General features: G+C 38.5%; 8 protein-coding genes and 1 non-coding gene across 9 annotated transcripts; 5 read left to right on the forward strand and 4 right to left on the reverse strand.

Moving 5' to 3' along the window:
• Positions 1-701: 701 nt before the first annotated feature.
• SPOG_05712 (hsp16-like protein) lies at positions 702-1,421 on the forward strand. The gene has a single exon (XM_013166683.1). The coding sequence runs from the start codon at positions 752-754 to the stop codon at positions 1,181-1,183; it is 432 nt and encodes a 143-aa protein (XP_013022137.1). The 5' UTR covers positions 702-751; the 3' UTR covers positions 1,184-1,421.
• Positions 1,422-1,816: 395 nt separating this feature from the next.
• Positions 1,817-2,899, forward strand: SPOG_03193 (uncharacterized protein; the record flags this gene model as incomplete). Its single annotated transcript, XM_013165850.1, has 2 exons — positions 1,817-2,557; positions 2,613-2,899. The coding sequence occupies exons 1-2, from the start codon at positions 2,047-2,049 to the stop codon at positions 2,897-2,899; spliced, it is 798 nt and encodes a 265-aa protein (XP_013021304.1). The 5' UTR covers positions 1,817-2,046.
• Positions 2,900-3,541: 642 nt separating this feature from the next.
• SPOG_03192 (uncharacterized protein) lies at positions 3,542-4,424 on the reverse strand (the record flags this gene model as incomplete). The annotated part of the gene is made up of 2 exons (XM_013165849.1): positions 4,328-4,424; positions 3,542-3,955 (listed from the first exon to the last, which is right to left on the reverse strand). The coding sequence occupies exons 1-2, from the start codon at positions 4,352-4,354 to the stop codon at positions 3,542-3,544; spliced, it is 441 nt and encodes a 146-aa protein (XP_013021303.1). The 5' UTR covers positions 4,355-4,424.
• A 94-nt stretch (positions 4,425-4,518) lies between these two features.
• Positions 4,519-4,633, reverse strand: SPOG_16140. The gene has a single exon (XR_001203060.1). It is a non-coding gene; the product is annotated as a 5S ribosomal RNA (ribosomal RNA).
• A 382-nt stretch (positions 4,634-5,015) lies between these two features.
• SPOG_05713 (uncharacterized protein) lies at positions 5,016-6,062 on the forward strand (the record flags this gene model as incomplete). Its single annotated transcript, XM_013166684.1, has 2 exons — positions 5,016-5,622; positions 5,692-6,062. Exons 1-2 carry the CDS (start codon positions 5,169-5,171, stop codon positions 6,060-6,062), a joined length of 825 nt encoding a protein of 274 aa, XP_013022138.1. The 5' UTR covers positions 5,016-5,168.
• Positions 6,063-6,172: 110 nt separating this feature from the next.
• SPOG_03190 (hsp70-like protein) lies at positions 6,173-9,349 on the reverse strand. The gene has a single exon (XM_013165847.1). It carries the CDS (start codon positions 9,204-9,206, stop codon positions 8,319-8,321), a length of 888 nt encoding a protein of 295 aa, XP_013021301.1. The 5' UTR covers positions 9,207-9,349; the 3' UTR covers positions 6,173-8,318.
• Positions 6,256-8,117, forward strand: SPOG_03191 (splicing factor Cwf28). The gene has a single exon (XM_013165848.1). The coding sequence runs from the start codon at positions 6,810-6,812 to the stop codon at positions 7,953-7,955; it is 1,146 nt and encodes a 381-aa protein (XP_013021302.1). The 5' UTR covers positions 6,256-6,809; the 3' UTR covers positions 7,956-8,117.
• A 386-nt stretch (positions 9,350-9,735) lies between the features above and the next one.
• Positions 9,736-10,324, reverse strand: SPOG_05714 (uncharacterized protein). Its single transcript, XM_013166685.1, has one exon. It carries the CDS (start codon positions 10,204-10,206, stop codon positions 10,018-10,020), a length of 189 nt encoding a protein of 62 aa, XP_013022139.1. The 5' UTR covers positions 10,207-10,324; the 3' UTR covers positions 9,736-10,017.
• Positions 10,325-10,365: 41 nt separating this feature from the next.
• Positions 10,366-11,565, forward strand: SPOG_03189 (CAMK/CAMKL/KIN1 protein kinase Ppk25; the record flags this gene model as incomplete). The annotated part of the gene is made up of 1 exon (XM_013165846.1): positions 10,366-11,565. One exon carries the CDS (start codon positions 10,366-10,368, stop codon positions 11,563-11,565), a length of 1,200 nt encoding a protein of 399 aa, XP_013021300.1.
• Between the last annotated feature and the right edge of the window lie 398 nt (positions 11,566-11,963).

Here is an 11,963-nt window from a genome sequence, read left to right on the forward strand (position 1 = left end):
TTCGGTCTTATTAACATCAGTTCTTCTCTTTTTCCCAAAAATGAAGTTTGGTTTTAGAAAGACATTCTTATGTCCAGTATTTCAGTATATCTACAGTCGAAATCTTCAGACTGGAAGATTCAAGAATGCTGGATACAAACTAATAACTTTTAAATAAAATACAAGACGAAAAATGCATAAACTGAGAATCAGATTGCAATATGACTAAAAAACCAAAAAACAACTGCCTTGTTTACCACACTGTTTGTAACTGACGAATGGAAAAGAAGGTAACATACAAATAAAGTGGGAATATGCGAGAAAGTTCGTTCCTTCTATCGTACAAAAGAGGAATTTTTGACATCATAGGACAGTTTCTAGAGATATCGAAAACGGCGAGTTTAGCAAGGTAAACAAGTCAAACTACAAGCAAAAGAAAAGCGGAGCTGGAGCGTTCATGAAAACAAAAGCGAAAAGAAAAATCATAATAATTAAAAAAGATAACGGACAAAAACGAGCAACAAAGAAGCGGTAGGAACAATGTCGAAATCTCTGGAAGGACTTAATGGTGGCCAGTCATCTCATATGGAAGGACCTAATGGTGGCAAGTCATTCTCATTTGGAAGGTACTAGGACTTTTTATGGTGTGATTACTTCCTGTAGCTCAGGTATAAATAGGAGTCAAGTAGAGACGATTCAACAACATTGACAAAAAAGAACAAGAGTAATTTGTATTTTGACTATTGTGTGAAATAAGCGAGTGCTGTTTACAATGTCTCTTCAACCTTTCTTCGATTTACACCCATTCCAAGACGTCTTTTCTGACTTTTTAAGCTATTCCCCCCGCGTTCAACGCCAGGATCGTGCTGTTGATTTGTCACCTGCCATTGATGTCCATGAAGACAAAGATACGGTTGCTGTTGATGTAGAACTTCCTGGTGTCAAAAAGGAAGACGTTCAAGTTCATTACGACGAAGGAAAGCTTACCGTTTCTGGTAAATCCGTGAATGAACGCAAGAGCGAGGGAGATCGAGGAAACCACAGATGGTCTGAACGTCGCTTTGGATCCTTCTCTCGAACTATCTCCATCCCCAGCAGGATCGATTCCGACCGTATTGAAGCCCAATATTCCAATGGCATCTTGAGTATTGTCTTGCCCAAGATTGAGCAATCTCGCTCCAAGAAACAAATCGCCATCAATTAAGCTGAAGGCTAGTGGTATTGAGTTTATGATGATATGATTGTATTCTAATGAGAATTTATAATGGCATAATGACTTTTTAATATAGCATTGCGTTTAATGAGAGTTTATCAAACTTTAAAGGTACTCACTTCATTATTGTTTATATCAAATAGCAGTGTGGCCCAGGAATGTCGGTAGCATCTATCTTGCCAGTACGATTCCAGCCGTCTTGACCAGAACACTATAATATTACCAACGGTTACGGCTTGCGAATGAGGATGGTAAATGGTCGCTGTACGTTTTTTCCATAACCATCATACGTTATAATAAGTTAAGCTTGACATTGTATTGAGGTAGGATCAACCAACAAAATAAAAAAAAGAACCAAGTGTTAAAGAGCAAGAGTAAAATATTTAAATCTTTTACAGGTTTCTTTTCTGTAAGACTATGCAAAGTACAACGGCAATAAACGATGAATCATGTTATAACTGGATATTACTTTTTATTTCTTTTCTTTTTTTTATGGCTAGACAACATAAACAAAGCACTATGTTACTCGTCAGACAACACTGCAACTTTGGAGAGGTGACGGTATACATCGAAGAATAGCGGTATTTTTAGTCAACGTAATCTAGTTAAGCGAAGGATACGGAAGGAACGCGAAACTTGCAAAGCCATTACTTCACCTCTGTAAAACTCTGGTCATCGCCATTGCGGGCTCATTTCTCGGTTTTTTATGGTTTTCTCGGCTTTTTCGGTTTTTTTCTTTTAGGGTCAGTTAATTTAGGCGCTTATCTGACCCTTCTACTGCGTCGTAATTCTCTAGTTTCACGGTTCAATTTTAACCCATCGCATTGGTGACAGATGACTCTATTCTAAGAAAAATGAACGAAAAAGAAATTCACTTAGAGGCTGCGAAGCAAGGCAAATCTTTTTGCTTGAGCTCTTCTGTAAGTTCTGACAGCTTTTTGCCGAAATACAGCGAAAACTTTTATTCACATCTGGACGATATGGAGAAAGGTTGCTTATGTTTACATTCTGGTCCAGCTCCACCGTATCCAGAAAACAACCATCAAGAAGCGTCCGTAGACATAGCACGACAAAGCAGATACTTCGAATCATCAAGGAATTTCTTCATGTCAATATTATGGTTGATTTTCTGGCCGGTAAAAATTGCGAGAATTCCTGAAGCACGACGCAGAGAGGAGAATGGAGCTGTCCGGCTTGGTTGGTGCTTTATTGGGTTAATCGTATTGGACTTTTTCTTTTCTTACTTTTTCCTTGTCCCCTTTATAAAGGAATCGATGAAAGAATCTGTAGGGTTACGGTTTCAGATTGCTCTAGCTATTGTTCTTGTCATCGCGGCTTTCTACATGTTCTTGTTTGTTTTTTCACGTAAGTGGAATGGTGGAATTTTAATTTTATATGTTTACTAATGGGGTACTTATAGTGTTGCTGGATTTTATTGCTTTAGTGCTTTCTGGGATTGCTTCTTGTATTTCTTGGATTATTGCTGCTCTTGGTTTCAGGATGTCGTCGGAAAGAAACGACTCGACGGATGGTAACTGGATCCCACTAAGCACTATGCCAGCAGAGTCTGAAAATCAATCCAACGATCGTAGTGATAATACTGCCGGACAACCATCATCTGAATGTTTTGAGCAACATCCAAGGATACATCACAAACCGAGTCAGGCTAGGGATGCTGAAAGCACTGGAAACGAATCTCATGCTTGAACCATTCTTATGATGATGTCCTGTCTTTTCATTTATTCTCTATGCAGGCTTGTGTTTTCTTTTAATGTTTTATTTTGTTTCTTTCGTTTCCCGTTGTATTTATTTCAATCGAGCTTTTGCATTTAAACACAATTCATAGGCCGTTGTTGTTGAAGCTCTAATGGTTCCATCGTGGCTTTGCGGCTTTGAGCAATGAACAAGTGAGGTCGTCGCAGGATGAACTCTCTAGTTGGTTCTTTCTAATTCACATGTTGGTTGTTATTTATTCTTCTAAAACTCTTAATTCCTGATTCTTTTTAATTTGCTTAATAGAGCTAATAAGGATTTAATTATTGAATCAAGGATAACCAATGCTTTTTTTGCTTCCACTTTAGTATCATCTTAGTCAAAGGTCCATGCCTCTCAAAACGACAGCCATATACCTTCAATAAAAAGGAAAGAACTAAGGTAGGAGAAAAGCCTGCAAAGATAGTTGCACAATAGCAGGTCCCGGAATGTTTAGATTAGGTAGAGACGATCACGAAGAAGTATGGAGCCCAGATCTGTGTAGATTTAGGATGGATTTATATCAAGGTTTTAATAACCTTCTAGACGAGGTTCAATTGCCGTGCGTCCGTATCCAAAGCATTCTCGAGCTTGTGTTTAAAGCTTGGCATGTTGGGTTCCCAGCCTAGTAGCCTCCTTTCGCTTTCCTCTACAGTCATGTATTCTACACCTGGCGGCCGAATAAAGCCTCTCTTGTATGAGACCTTGGCAGCCATCTGCAGCATTTCTCGATTCACATAAAAACCAATATTCTGTTAGGTAATACCATTTTTCTTCGTTCCAGGTGGCGCGTAAGTCACCGTTCACGATAGATTCGGCTAATAGCAAATAGAGCTTGTTTAAATCCTGCACATGGATATTATACCAAATGTTATCACCTTTTCCAACCACCTTTTTGTGTTTGAAAAATAACTCAAATAACGGAAACGAGTTCTTCTTATCCGGTCCCCGACCTATGCAAATGACAGCCGGAGCGACAATGGCAACTTTATCTACCTTGCGATGGATGATCTTGAAGTGAGGTCAACTCCTCTACATGATCCTAATCGTTGTTAATCCTGTCAAAACACTCTCCATACTTTCCGGTGAATAAAGTCTCTGCTGCGAGAGCCAATGCACGAGAAGTATGAATATAGTAGGCATAATTCTTGGCTTGGCGACGACTCAAGCCTCAAACGATTTGCTCTTGCTGACGGTACATGTTCATCACTAGCAGCAGAATGAAAGACAATATCAGCCTTGGAAACTTCCTCTTCAATTAAGTCTACATCATCGGTACTCCCACATTACCAGTCTCGCTTGAGGGTATGCAGAAGGTACTTTGGCCTAGCCCCTTGCTTTATTACGTAATGAATGAAAGAGAAATCCTTGGTGCTACGTTACCACATTCATATAATTTATTTTTTTCATCCTTTATTTTTCTTTTAATTGTAATAAAAAAGAACGTTGCAGAGATATGTTTTATTTTGGTATAAGTGAGAAAGTATGGCGATAAGAAGCTCAAATATGATGAATGGGAATCAGTTAAAAAACATTATCAGACAAAACAAGAGGAATTCAAAAAGAAGAGGAGGAGCCTACAGCACCCCGGATTCCCATGTTGTCTCCAACCATAGTACTAACGAGGCCCTCAGACGCTTAACTGCAGTGATCGGACGGGAACTGGTGTTTTCGCCTAGGTATGGCCGTAGACAGTTCCTTCAGTTCAAAAAGATAATTCATAGGTTCTTTTTAATCCTGAAGAACCCATGAGGGCTACTTTTTGGCTGTAGGCTGTTACTCACTTTCAAGTGCAAAAAGTTGTTCAACAGTTCACAGAAAAGTGAGATCTGCTTTGTTTACAGAGGTGTAAACAAACGCGAAACTAGCGAAACTTGTTATTTGTTCCTTGTGACTCAAACGTATCTTCAACGATTTATTAACAATAATCGCTATAAGAGATAGCGCAACCGAACCCATCGCTATCCTGAGCGAAAATGTTGCGTAAGAGATGCGAAATTTCTTGCTGGAGCCAACTTTTTATTTCTTCAATTCCTGCTAACTGGGCTGCTTTTGACTTTCATGTGAATGTTTGGAATGATCAGGTAGAGCTACTTTAGTTTTTGGCTGCTATTTCTGTTGAGTTTTGCGTTTGCGAAATTTTGCATCGAATACGGATCGACAGCTTTTATTTGACGCTCTTTTGCTAATTATTCATTGAAATTTCTCTTTATTTATTTTTATTATGTCTGAAAAGGAGCTGAAACTGGATTCAAGTGACCCTCCTGCGTACAACCATGCTAATGTTTACAGTGCTGATTTAGAGAAGGGTCTTTGTTTGGATACACCAAAAGACATAAAGAACCCTTCCAATTCAACTTCTGTCAAAGCCAAACATAGCAAAAAAACGCCCAGGAATGGATCACAAAATTCCATCGCCTTGATAAAGAAAAGCTATGAGGAAGTGTTGAAACAACTTTCCCTTCGCTTTTCTGATAATCTTGTCATTATTGACGAAAGCCAGCGTCTACCTTCAACATTATTTTTTTCGTTGATGTGTACATTAGCAATTTCATACAGTTTTAAACTTCTTTCTTGGCTGGAACAAGTATATTCGGACGATAAATTAAGTTGGGCCCTTCTTGCACCTTTAGGCCCTTTGCTTGTGATATGGACAAGCTTGTTTGGTCTATTTTATTGTAAGTGAAGCATTTTTGATAAACAGAAAACAAAAGAAAGATGCCGTTATGTTTGCTAACAAAAAGTAGATTCTTCTTCATTCGCTGTCAAAGTAGCAAGAACTATTGCACAGGTTATATTAGGTGTTGCAGTCGTAGTTGCAGTCTTTATTGGAGGTGTTGCAGTCGTAGTTGCAGTCTTAATTGGAGGTGTTGCAGTAGTAGTTACAGTCTTAATTGGAGGTATTGGAGCTGCTGGAGTTTTTGTCGTTGGTCTTTTGTGCTGGGGCTTTTATAACATTACTGTTTTTGGCCTTGGAATGGAATTTAAGCGCTCAGCTGAAAACACCGGTTCGCCTACGCTGCCCAGATATCAACAAAGAGATGATGCACTAGCTCCTCCGCCAACGACTACGAACGAAGAAATAGAGCTGCAAAGCAATCCTACCACTCAAAGTTAATGCTAATTTGTTTACCTTTCTTTTCTCATGAGTCTTAACTCTTCCGATTGAAAGTCAGTAAATGAAAAAGGGAACATTACAAGCGGTTTATTTCGAGGAAGATTTACTTCTTTGCCTATGTTAAGCGCTTTTACATTTTATTTTGACTACGAACTTATCCTTGTACCAATATGAATAGGAAATGACGAAGAAAAGTGGACAATAGAAAGGCATGCATGCAATCCGCCCATTGAAAGGCAATGCATACGAACTGAAACGAACCATAATCTGAGAATCGTTGGCATCATTCTAGATCCTTAGGAGTATCGGAATTTTCCAAAAATCCAACAAACGTTAAGTATGCTACATACTAATGGTAATCATATTCGATGAGAAGGATAAAAAGCAATGAATATAAACTTTGATTCGATCAGCAAAATAATATTCAGTTTCATAAATAATTGTCAAGACCTTACTTAACACAGGATTTTTTCTATTCAATTTACTGTTTAGCGCGTCGCTACACTACCGTCTTATTTCTTATAAGCAAATCAGTATCCTTCTTTAATTCAATTACGATCTCGGAGCGATTCAGTAAACCAAAAGGAAAGACTTGGTTTCTGCCAAATTGCAGGTTTCTTGGAAATACGTGCATGAATGAGCATATTGGTGCTATTGAAAGTATAAAGGGGGAAATTCATACATTACCAAAAGAAGTATTCTCCCGCTTGTCCTTTAGCTACCTGAAAAGAACCATTCGCTTGCATCATGAAGCGTAGAGCTGTTTTAGAAGCATTTCAAAGGTCCGACGATGAAAATGAAGATGTTCTAGAAAACCCTCAGTTTATTACTGGACTTAACACAGAAGGTGACATTGAATACAAAAGCAAGGAGATTCAGCAAGCTCATATAGAAAAAAGAACTCCAAAGATCATTCATGTTCCCACAAATAAAAGCTGGCTAGAAGAAAGGAAGAAAAGACTTGAGCACCAAGCCCTTCAAAAAGAAAAAGAAAATGCTCCAGAACGACTCCCTGAAATTGGTTTGAACTATGGTCTTAATGTGAAACAGTCTGCAGTGGATTCAACCAAACCAAGAGATGCAGATAATTCAGCTAGCCTTGAACTAGAAACAAACCGAATTGAAGGTTCTGAGCCAAATGCAACTGTTCTTTCACAACAAAATGCATCTGCAGATCGAGAGGATTCCTCTGAACTTCCCTTGGAAGTGAAAATGATTTTGGAAAACCAAAATAGTGAGAATGTACTTTCAGGCACATCTCAAGCAAAAATCATCTCCAACCAAGCGGTGAATGAGCGCGAAATGTATAATCGTGATGTCGAATTGCTGCCGAATTCTTCTGATTTAAAGGATTATACCGACATACCAGTAGAAGATTTTGGTGCTGCAATGCTTCGGGGTATGGGTTGGAATGGCAAACTTTCTTCAAAAGATGCTTTTGAAGTAAATCGCCGTCCAACATTTCTTGGAATGGGTGCAAAGCCCATGGATTTAGGAGTTCCTGAAGTGGGAAGTTGGGGAAAACAGGATCCAAAAAAGACAATGTTTTTGCCTGTAAAGGCTGTTGGCGATAATACATCGAGCACGAGCAATCATGCTAACCCAGTAGATCGTTCACATTCTTCCTCTTCTGTTTCTTCTTACAGAGATAGCAAAATGACTTCTACTTCTTCTTCTTCTTCTCGTAGAACGGCAAGAAGTCCTTCTCCTTTGCGATCGTCTCGACATCGAAACTACTCTTCGTCAGGTCGTGAAAGGACGCGTAATCGTGATAGATATAGTTACCACAGACATCGCGGTAGAGATGAAAAGGATGATTTTGATTATGGTTATGAAGAAAGAAGAAGACGAGATGGAATGTCGGATTTGGATTATCGGCGAAAACGAAGATAATTGAAACAATAAAACGTTTAGCAACTATCGAAGGTTAGGTAGAAATAGCTTGGCTTGGCATTGACTTTCCATACCTTGCTCGTAACAAAAAACCCTTTTTTTTTTTTCCTTCATCATGATTGTTTACGTTTATGAATAAAAAGATATTTATGCTAACTCGTAATGATTATTTAAAACAACTATTCATGAACCTACCATAGATCAAGGATGAAAAGTAACAACAACAAAATTAAACACCATAAGCCGAAACCCATTTCAACCTGTTTGGTTTGCTTTACTTCAAAGCCCACCAAAATCGATGGCCAAAAACTTGCAAACTGATTTGCGGTAAAATGGAATAAAAGTTGTACTCCAATGAATCTTTTAATGATTCAGAGATTTTTCCAAAGAATCGTGAAAGGACTTCCATTCTTCTGTAGTAAAAATTTCAGGATAAATGGTTTGGAATTCCTTGACAGACTGGACAAGACCATTTACGTCGGAGACAATTATATGATATCTGAAAAATAAGGCAAGGGTATGGAGTGCCTTGGCAACACAATCTTCATCAGCGGAGTGTTGTAATGCAAATTGATAAACTTTATCCGTGAATGAATAAGATTTGGCTTTCTCTAAAAGAACTTGCTTTGACTTGTCGTCTTGAATCAACAAGGAGTTGAAGAAAAAAATCACACGCTTAGTCATGTTAGAATGCTTCAAAGTAAGGATGGCATCCAATTGATCCCAAGCATTTTCAATGTTGTCGAGTGCGAGCACGCCGGGTTCATTATGCTTCAGCTCACTAGTGATGGCATACAAGATCTTGTTTTTGGCTTCATCCGAGTCCTCCTTGTCCAAACTAGCAAACAACTTCGTCAAGCCGTCATTCTCAATTAAATCGTTTTGAGATCGAGGGTTATTTTGAACAGCGGTAGCAATGACCCAAGCAGTTAATTTTCGAAGGGAGGGTTCCGGGCTATCCAACTGTTTCAGTAAACGGGGCCACATTTGCAGAGGCTTCAAATTGTTGGCATTGTCAATTTGCTCTACAAGCATCTCCAAGTTGTCGAAAGCAATCTCCTTTTGGTCAAGGGGAACAGACTCATCCTCAATGCCGTCCATAGCATGTCTCATTTCATCAGCAGGATTCGAGCCAAAGATATGATCCAAAACAGAAGTATCTAAATTTTGAGGATTTGAAGGAGGAGGAGGATTGGCAGATCCACCTCCTTGAGCCTGTAATTCGGTCGCAAACGCTAACAATTTCTCCATTCTTTTCCAAACTCAAGGGAAGCAAAAAATGTATATGTGGACGAATTCGATTTCTCACAAATAATTTTCACAGTATGCAAGTTGAATCTCCTTGCAAGAAACACTAGTTTTATTCAACGAGTAGGAGGTTTTGAGATTCCTCTAGACGCTTCTAGCAAAAAGTCGCTTCGTGGAATCCACCTTTGTAATATAATTATACTCTACTGATAATATAAGTATCTGTTAAATAGGATTATATAAACAAACAAGAAAAGAAAGAAATCCTTTCTTTCTTTACGTTTTCAGATGGGTTTTTCCATAAAGAGAAGATTGAATCTCTCTCTTTCTAAGCATTCTTCAAAACTTTTTACGAAGACCCCAATTGAATGTCTGGGCTGTTTGTAATTTCCACTAACTTTCGAAAAATGACATTTGTTCATTCCCGATAAAAGAGCTCGATCCCTAAATGGAAACCATAAAAGAAGGTACATACGCTTTTATATCCATCCATTTCTTTACTCTATGACCATAGTGTTCACTTGCATTCATTTCAATAATAACCAACGCTAGCTCGTTAATACGATACAAATAAAAAGTCTTCTACAGCCAGCTTAAGGGCGTATGGGTGTAATAAAGGTTCCAGAGAGAAAATAAAAGAGAAAAAAAATCCATCTCTTACTCTCCTAGCCTTTTGACTTCCCTCATGAGGAGCATGCAACAGTTTGTAAACATCAAACCAGAAGAAAGGTCATCATCAGAAAATTTTCCCCTTTTGAAAAAAATATCCTCCTTGGATTCCTGCATTTAGCTTGTACAAGTTCAACGTGAAACTTCATATATCTTGTCTTCCAAGTGCTCCCTTCAACGCTGCCACCTTTTTCCATGCTACCACTACCACTTGACATTTGGATGCATTGTGTTGAAAGCCAATTTTGAGGGTTTCTGTCGTCTTCATTGAGTATTTCTTTTGTATTATGCTGTAAATCCACTGTTTTGTCAAAAGGATTGCGTTCTTCTTCATCCTATTTATTTACTTGGGTTTTTTCATTTGTTTCATTGGGTTGTGCATAATTCTTTGGATTTTTTTGTTTTTCTTCCTTTTTTTTTGATTCCTTTTCCTTGATTCTTTTTTTTTCTTTTTTTAAGACTGACAGCTTTGATCAAATATTTGTCATAAAAAATGAAATTGTCTCCTTTGGTAGAAAACTATTCCTCCGAGTCCTTTGCGGTTCCTCGAAAGCCTACTATTTCAAAAATAGACACCTTGTCACGGCACCAGAAATCGACTTCTGGTTATGTAGGCACCGCTGGTCCTGGTCGGCATATTGGAAACTGGATCATCAGACGTACCATTGGCTCTGGAAGTATGGGGAAAGTGAAACTTGCCATCCATACGACCACTGGCGAAAAAGCTGCTATGAAGATGATTCCTATCACTCCTGCCAATACGAAGCAAACTGTGCGCATCCAACGTGAAGCATTGCTGGGCCGCGTTTTGCGACATCCAAATATCTGCCCTGTCATCGAAACCATCAGGACACCAACCTGCACCTACATCTTATTTGAGTATGTTGGTGGTGGCCAGCTTTTGGAATACATCTTGGCTAATGGTCGTTTGGACGAAGGTACTGCTCGTTTATTTATGATCCAACTTTTGGATGCTTTGCGATATCTCCACCAAAACTTCATTGTTCATCGAGATTTGAAAATTGAAAATATTTTGCTTACCGAAGATTTGCGTCAAGTAAAGCTTATTGATTTCGGTTTAAGCAATTTTTACAGCCAAAGTGACTTGTTACAAACATATTGTGGAAGTTTGTACTTCGCTGCACCAGAACTTTTAGATGCCATTCCATACAATGGTCCTGAAGTCGATGTCTGGAGTTTAGGCGTCGTTTTGTACGTTATGGTTTGCGGTCGTGTCCCGTTTGATGATATTTCCGTCTCCATGCTTCACTCCAAAATTAAATCTGGTAAGATAGAATTTCCCTCTTACCTTTCCAGCGATTGTCGTGCTTTAATTAGCGCTATGTTAAATGTAGATCCCAAAAAACGGATTCCATTAGAACAGACTTGCCGATTCCCGTGGTTTAAACAATACTCCTTTTCTAATTATATGTCTCCTCTAATGTCTTCAAGTTTCCCAGGAATATCTTCAATCCGTTCCTCCATGCTCAAACCACCCTTCAACACAAAGGTCTTGCAATTGCTCCATGATCACGGACTTTCCAGTGTTCCTGAACTTAAGCATGAGCTTTCCATGGCGTACACAGAAAGAAAGACCACTCCTTTGGTCTGCTTATACCTTTTAGGTATAGAAAGCTTGGCTCCTGCTTTACGAATACCCAAAGCGCTTCCTCCTGTTCATAGCAGGTATTAATGGTATCACCGTCGCCTGTTTTATGACAAACAGTTTAACCCTGAAGGCTACAATAACCTGCTGCTTCTGTTTAACTAAAAAAAAACACTACATATGAACGCTGATGTTTTTTCCCTCCCAGACCTGTTATTCCTTTTATGAATTTGATCTATTTCTTCTCGATTTAATTTTGCCATCCGCTTACCCACCTGTATGGATCATAGGTTGTTAGTTAATTTTCTTTTTGTTATGCTCGCTTCTGTAATTTCCTTTTCTTATCCTTGGTCATTTATTTTTGTCATGGTTATTTTTTCTTCTCATCTATTCTTTAATTACCTTATTGCTTTAGTATAGTGGTGCTTTTCTTTTTTTTTTTTTTTTTTTTTTTTTTTTTTTTTTTTTTTTCTTATTTTTCTTCT

This window comes from Schizosaccharomyces cryophilus (genome assembly GCF_000004155.1).
Source record: "Schizosaccharomyces cryophilus OY26 unplaced genomic scaffold supercont4.1, whole genome shotgun sequence".
Taxonomy (NCBI): domain Eukaryota; kingdom Fungi; phylum Ascomycota; class Schizosaccharomycetes; order Schizosaccharomycetales; family Schizosaccharomycetaceae; genus Schizosaccharomyces; species Schizosaccharomyces cryophilus.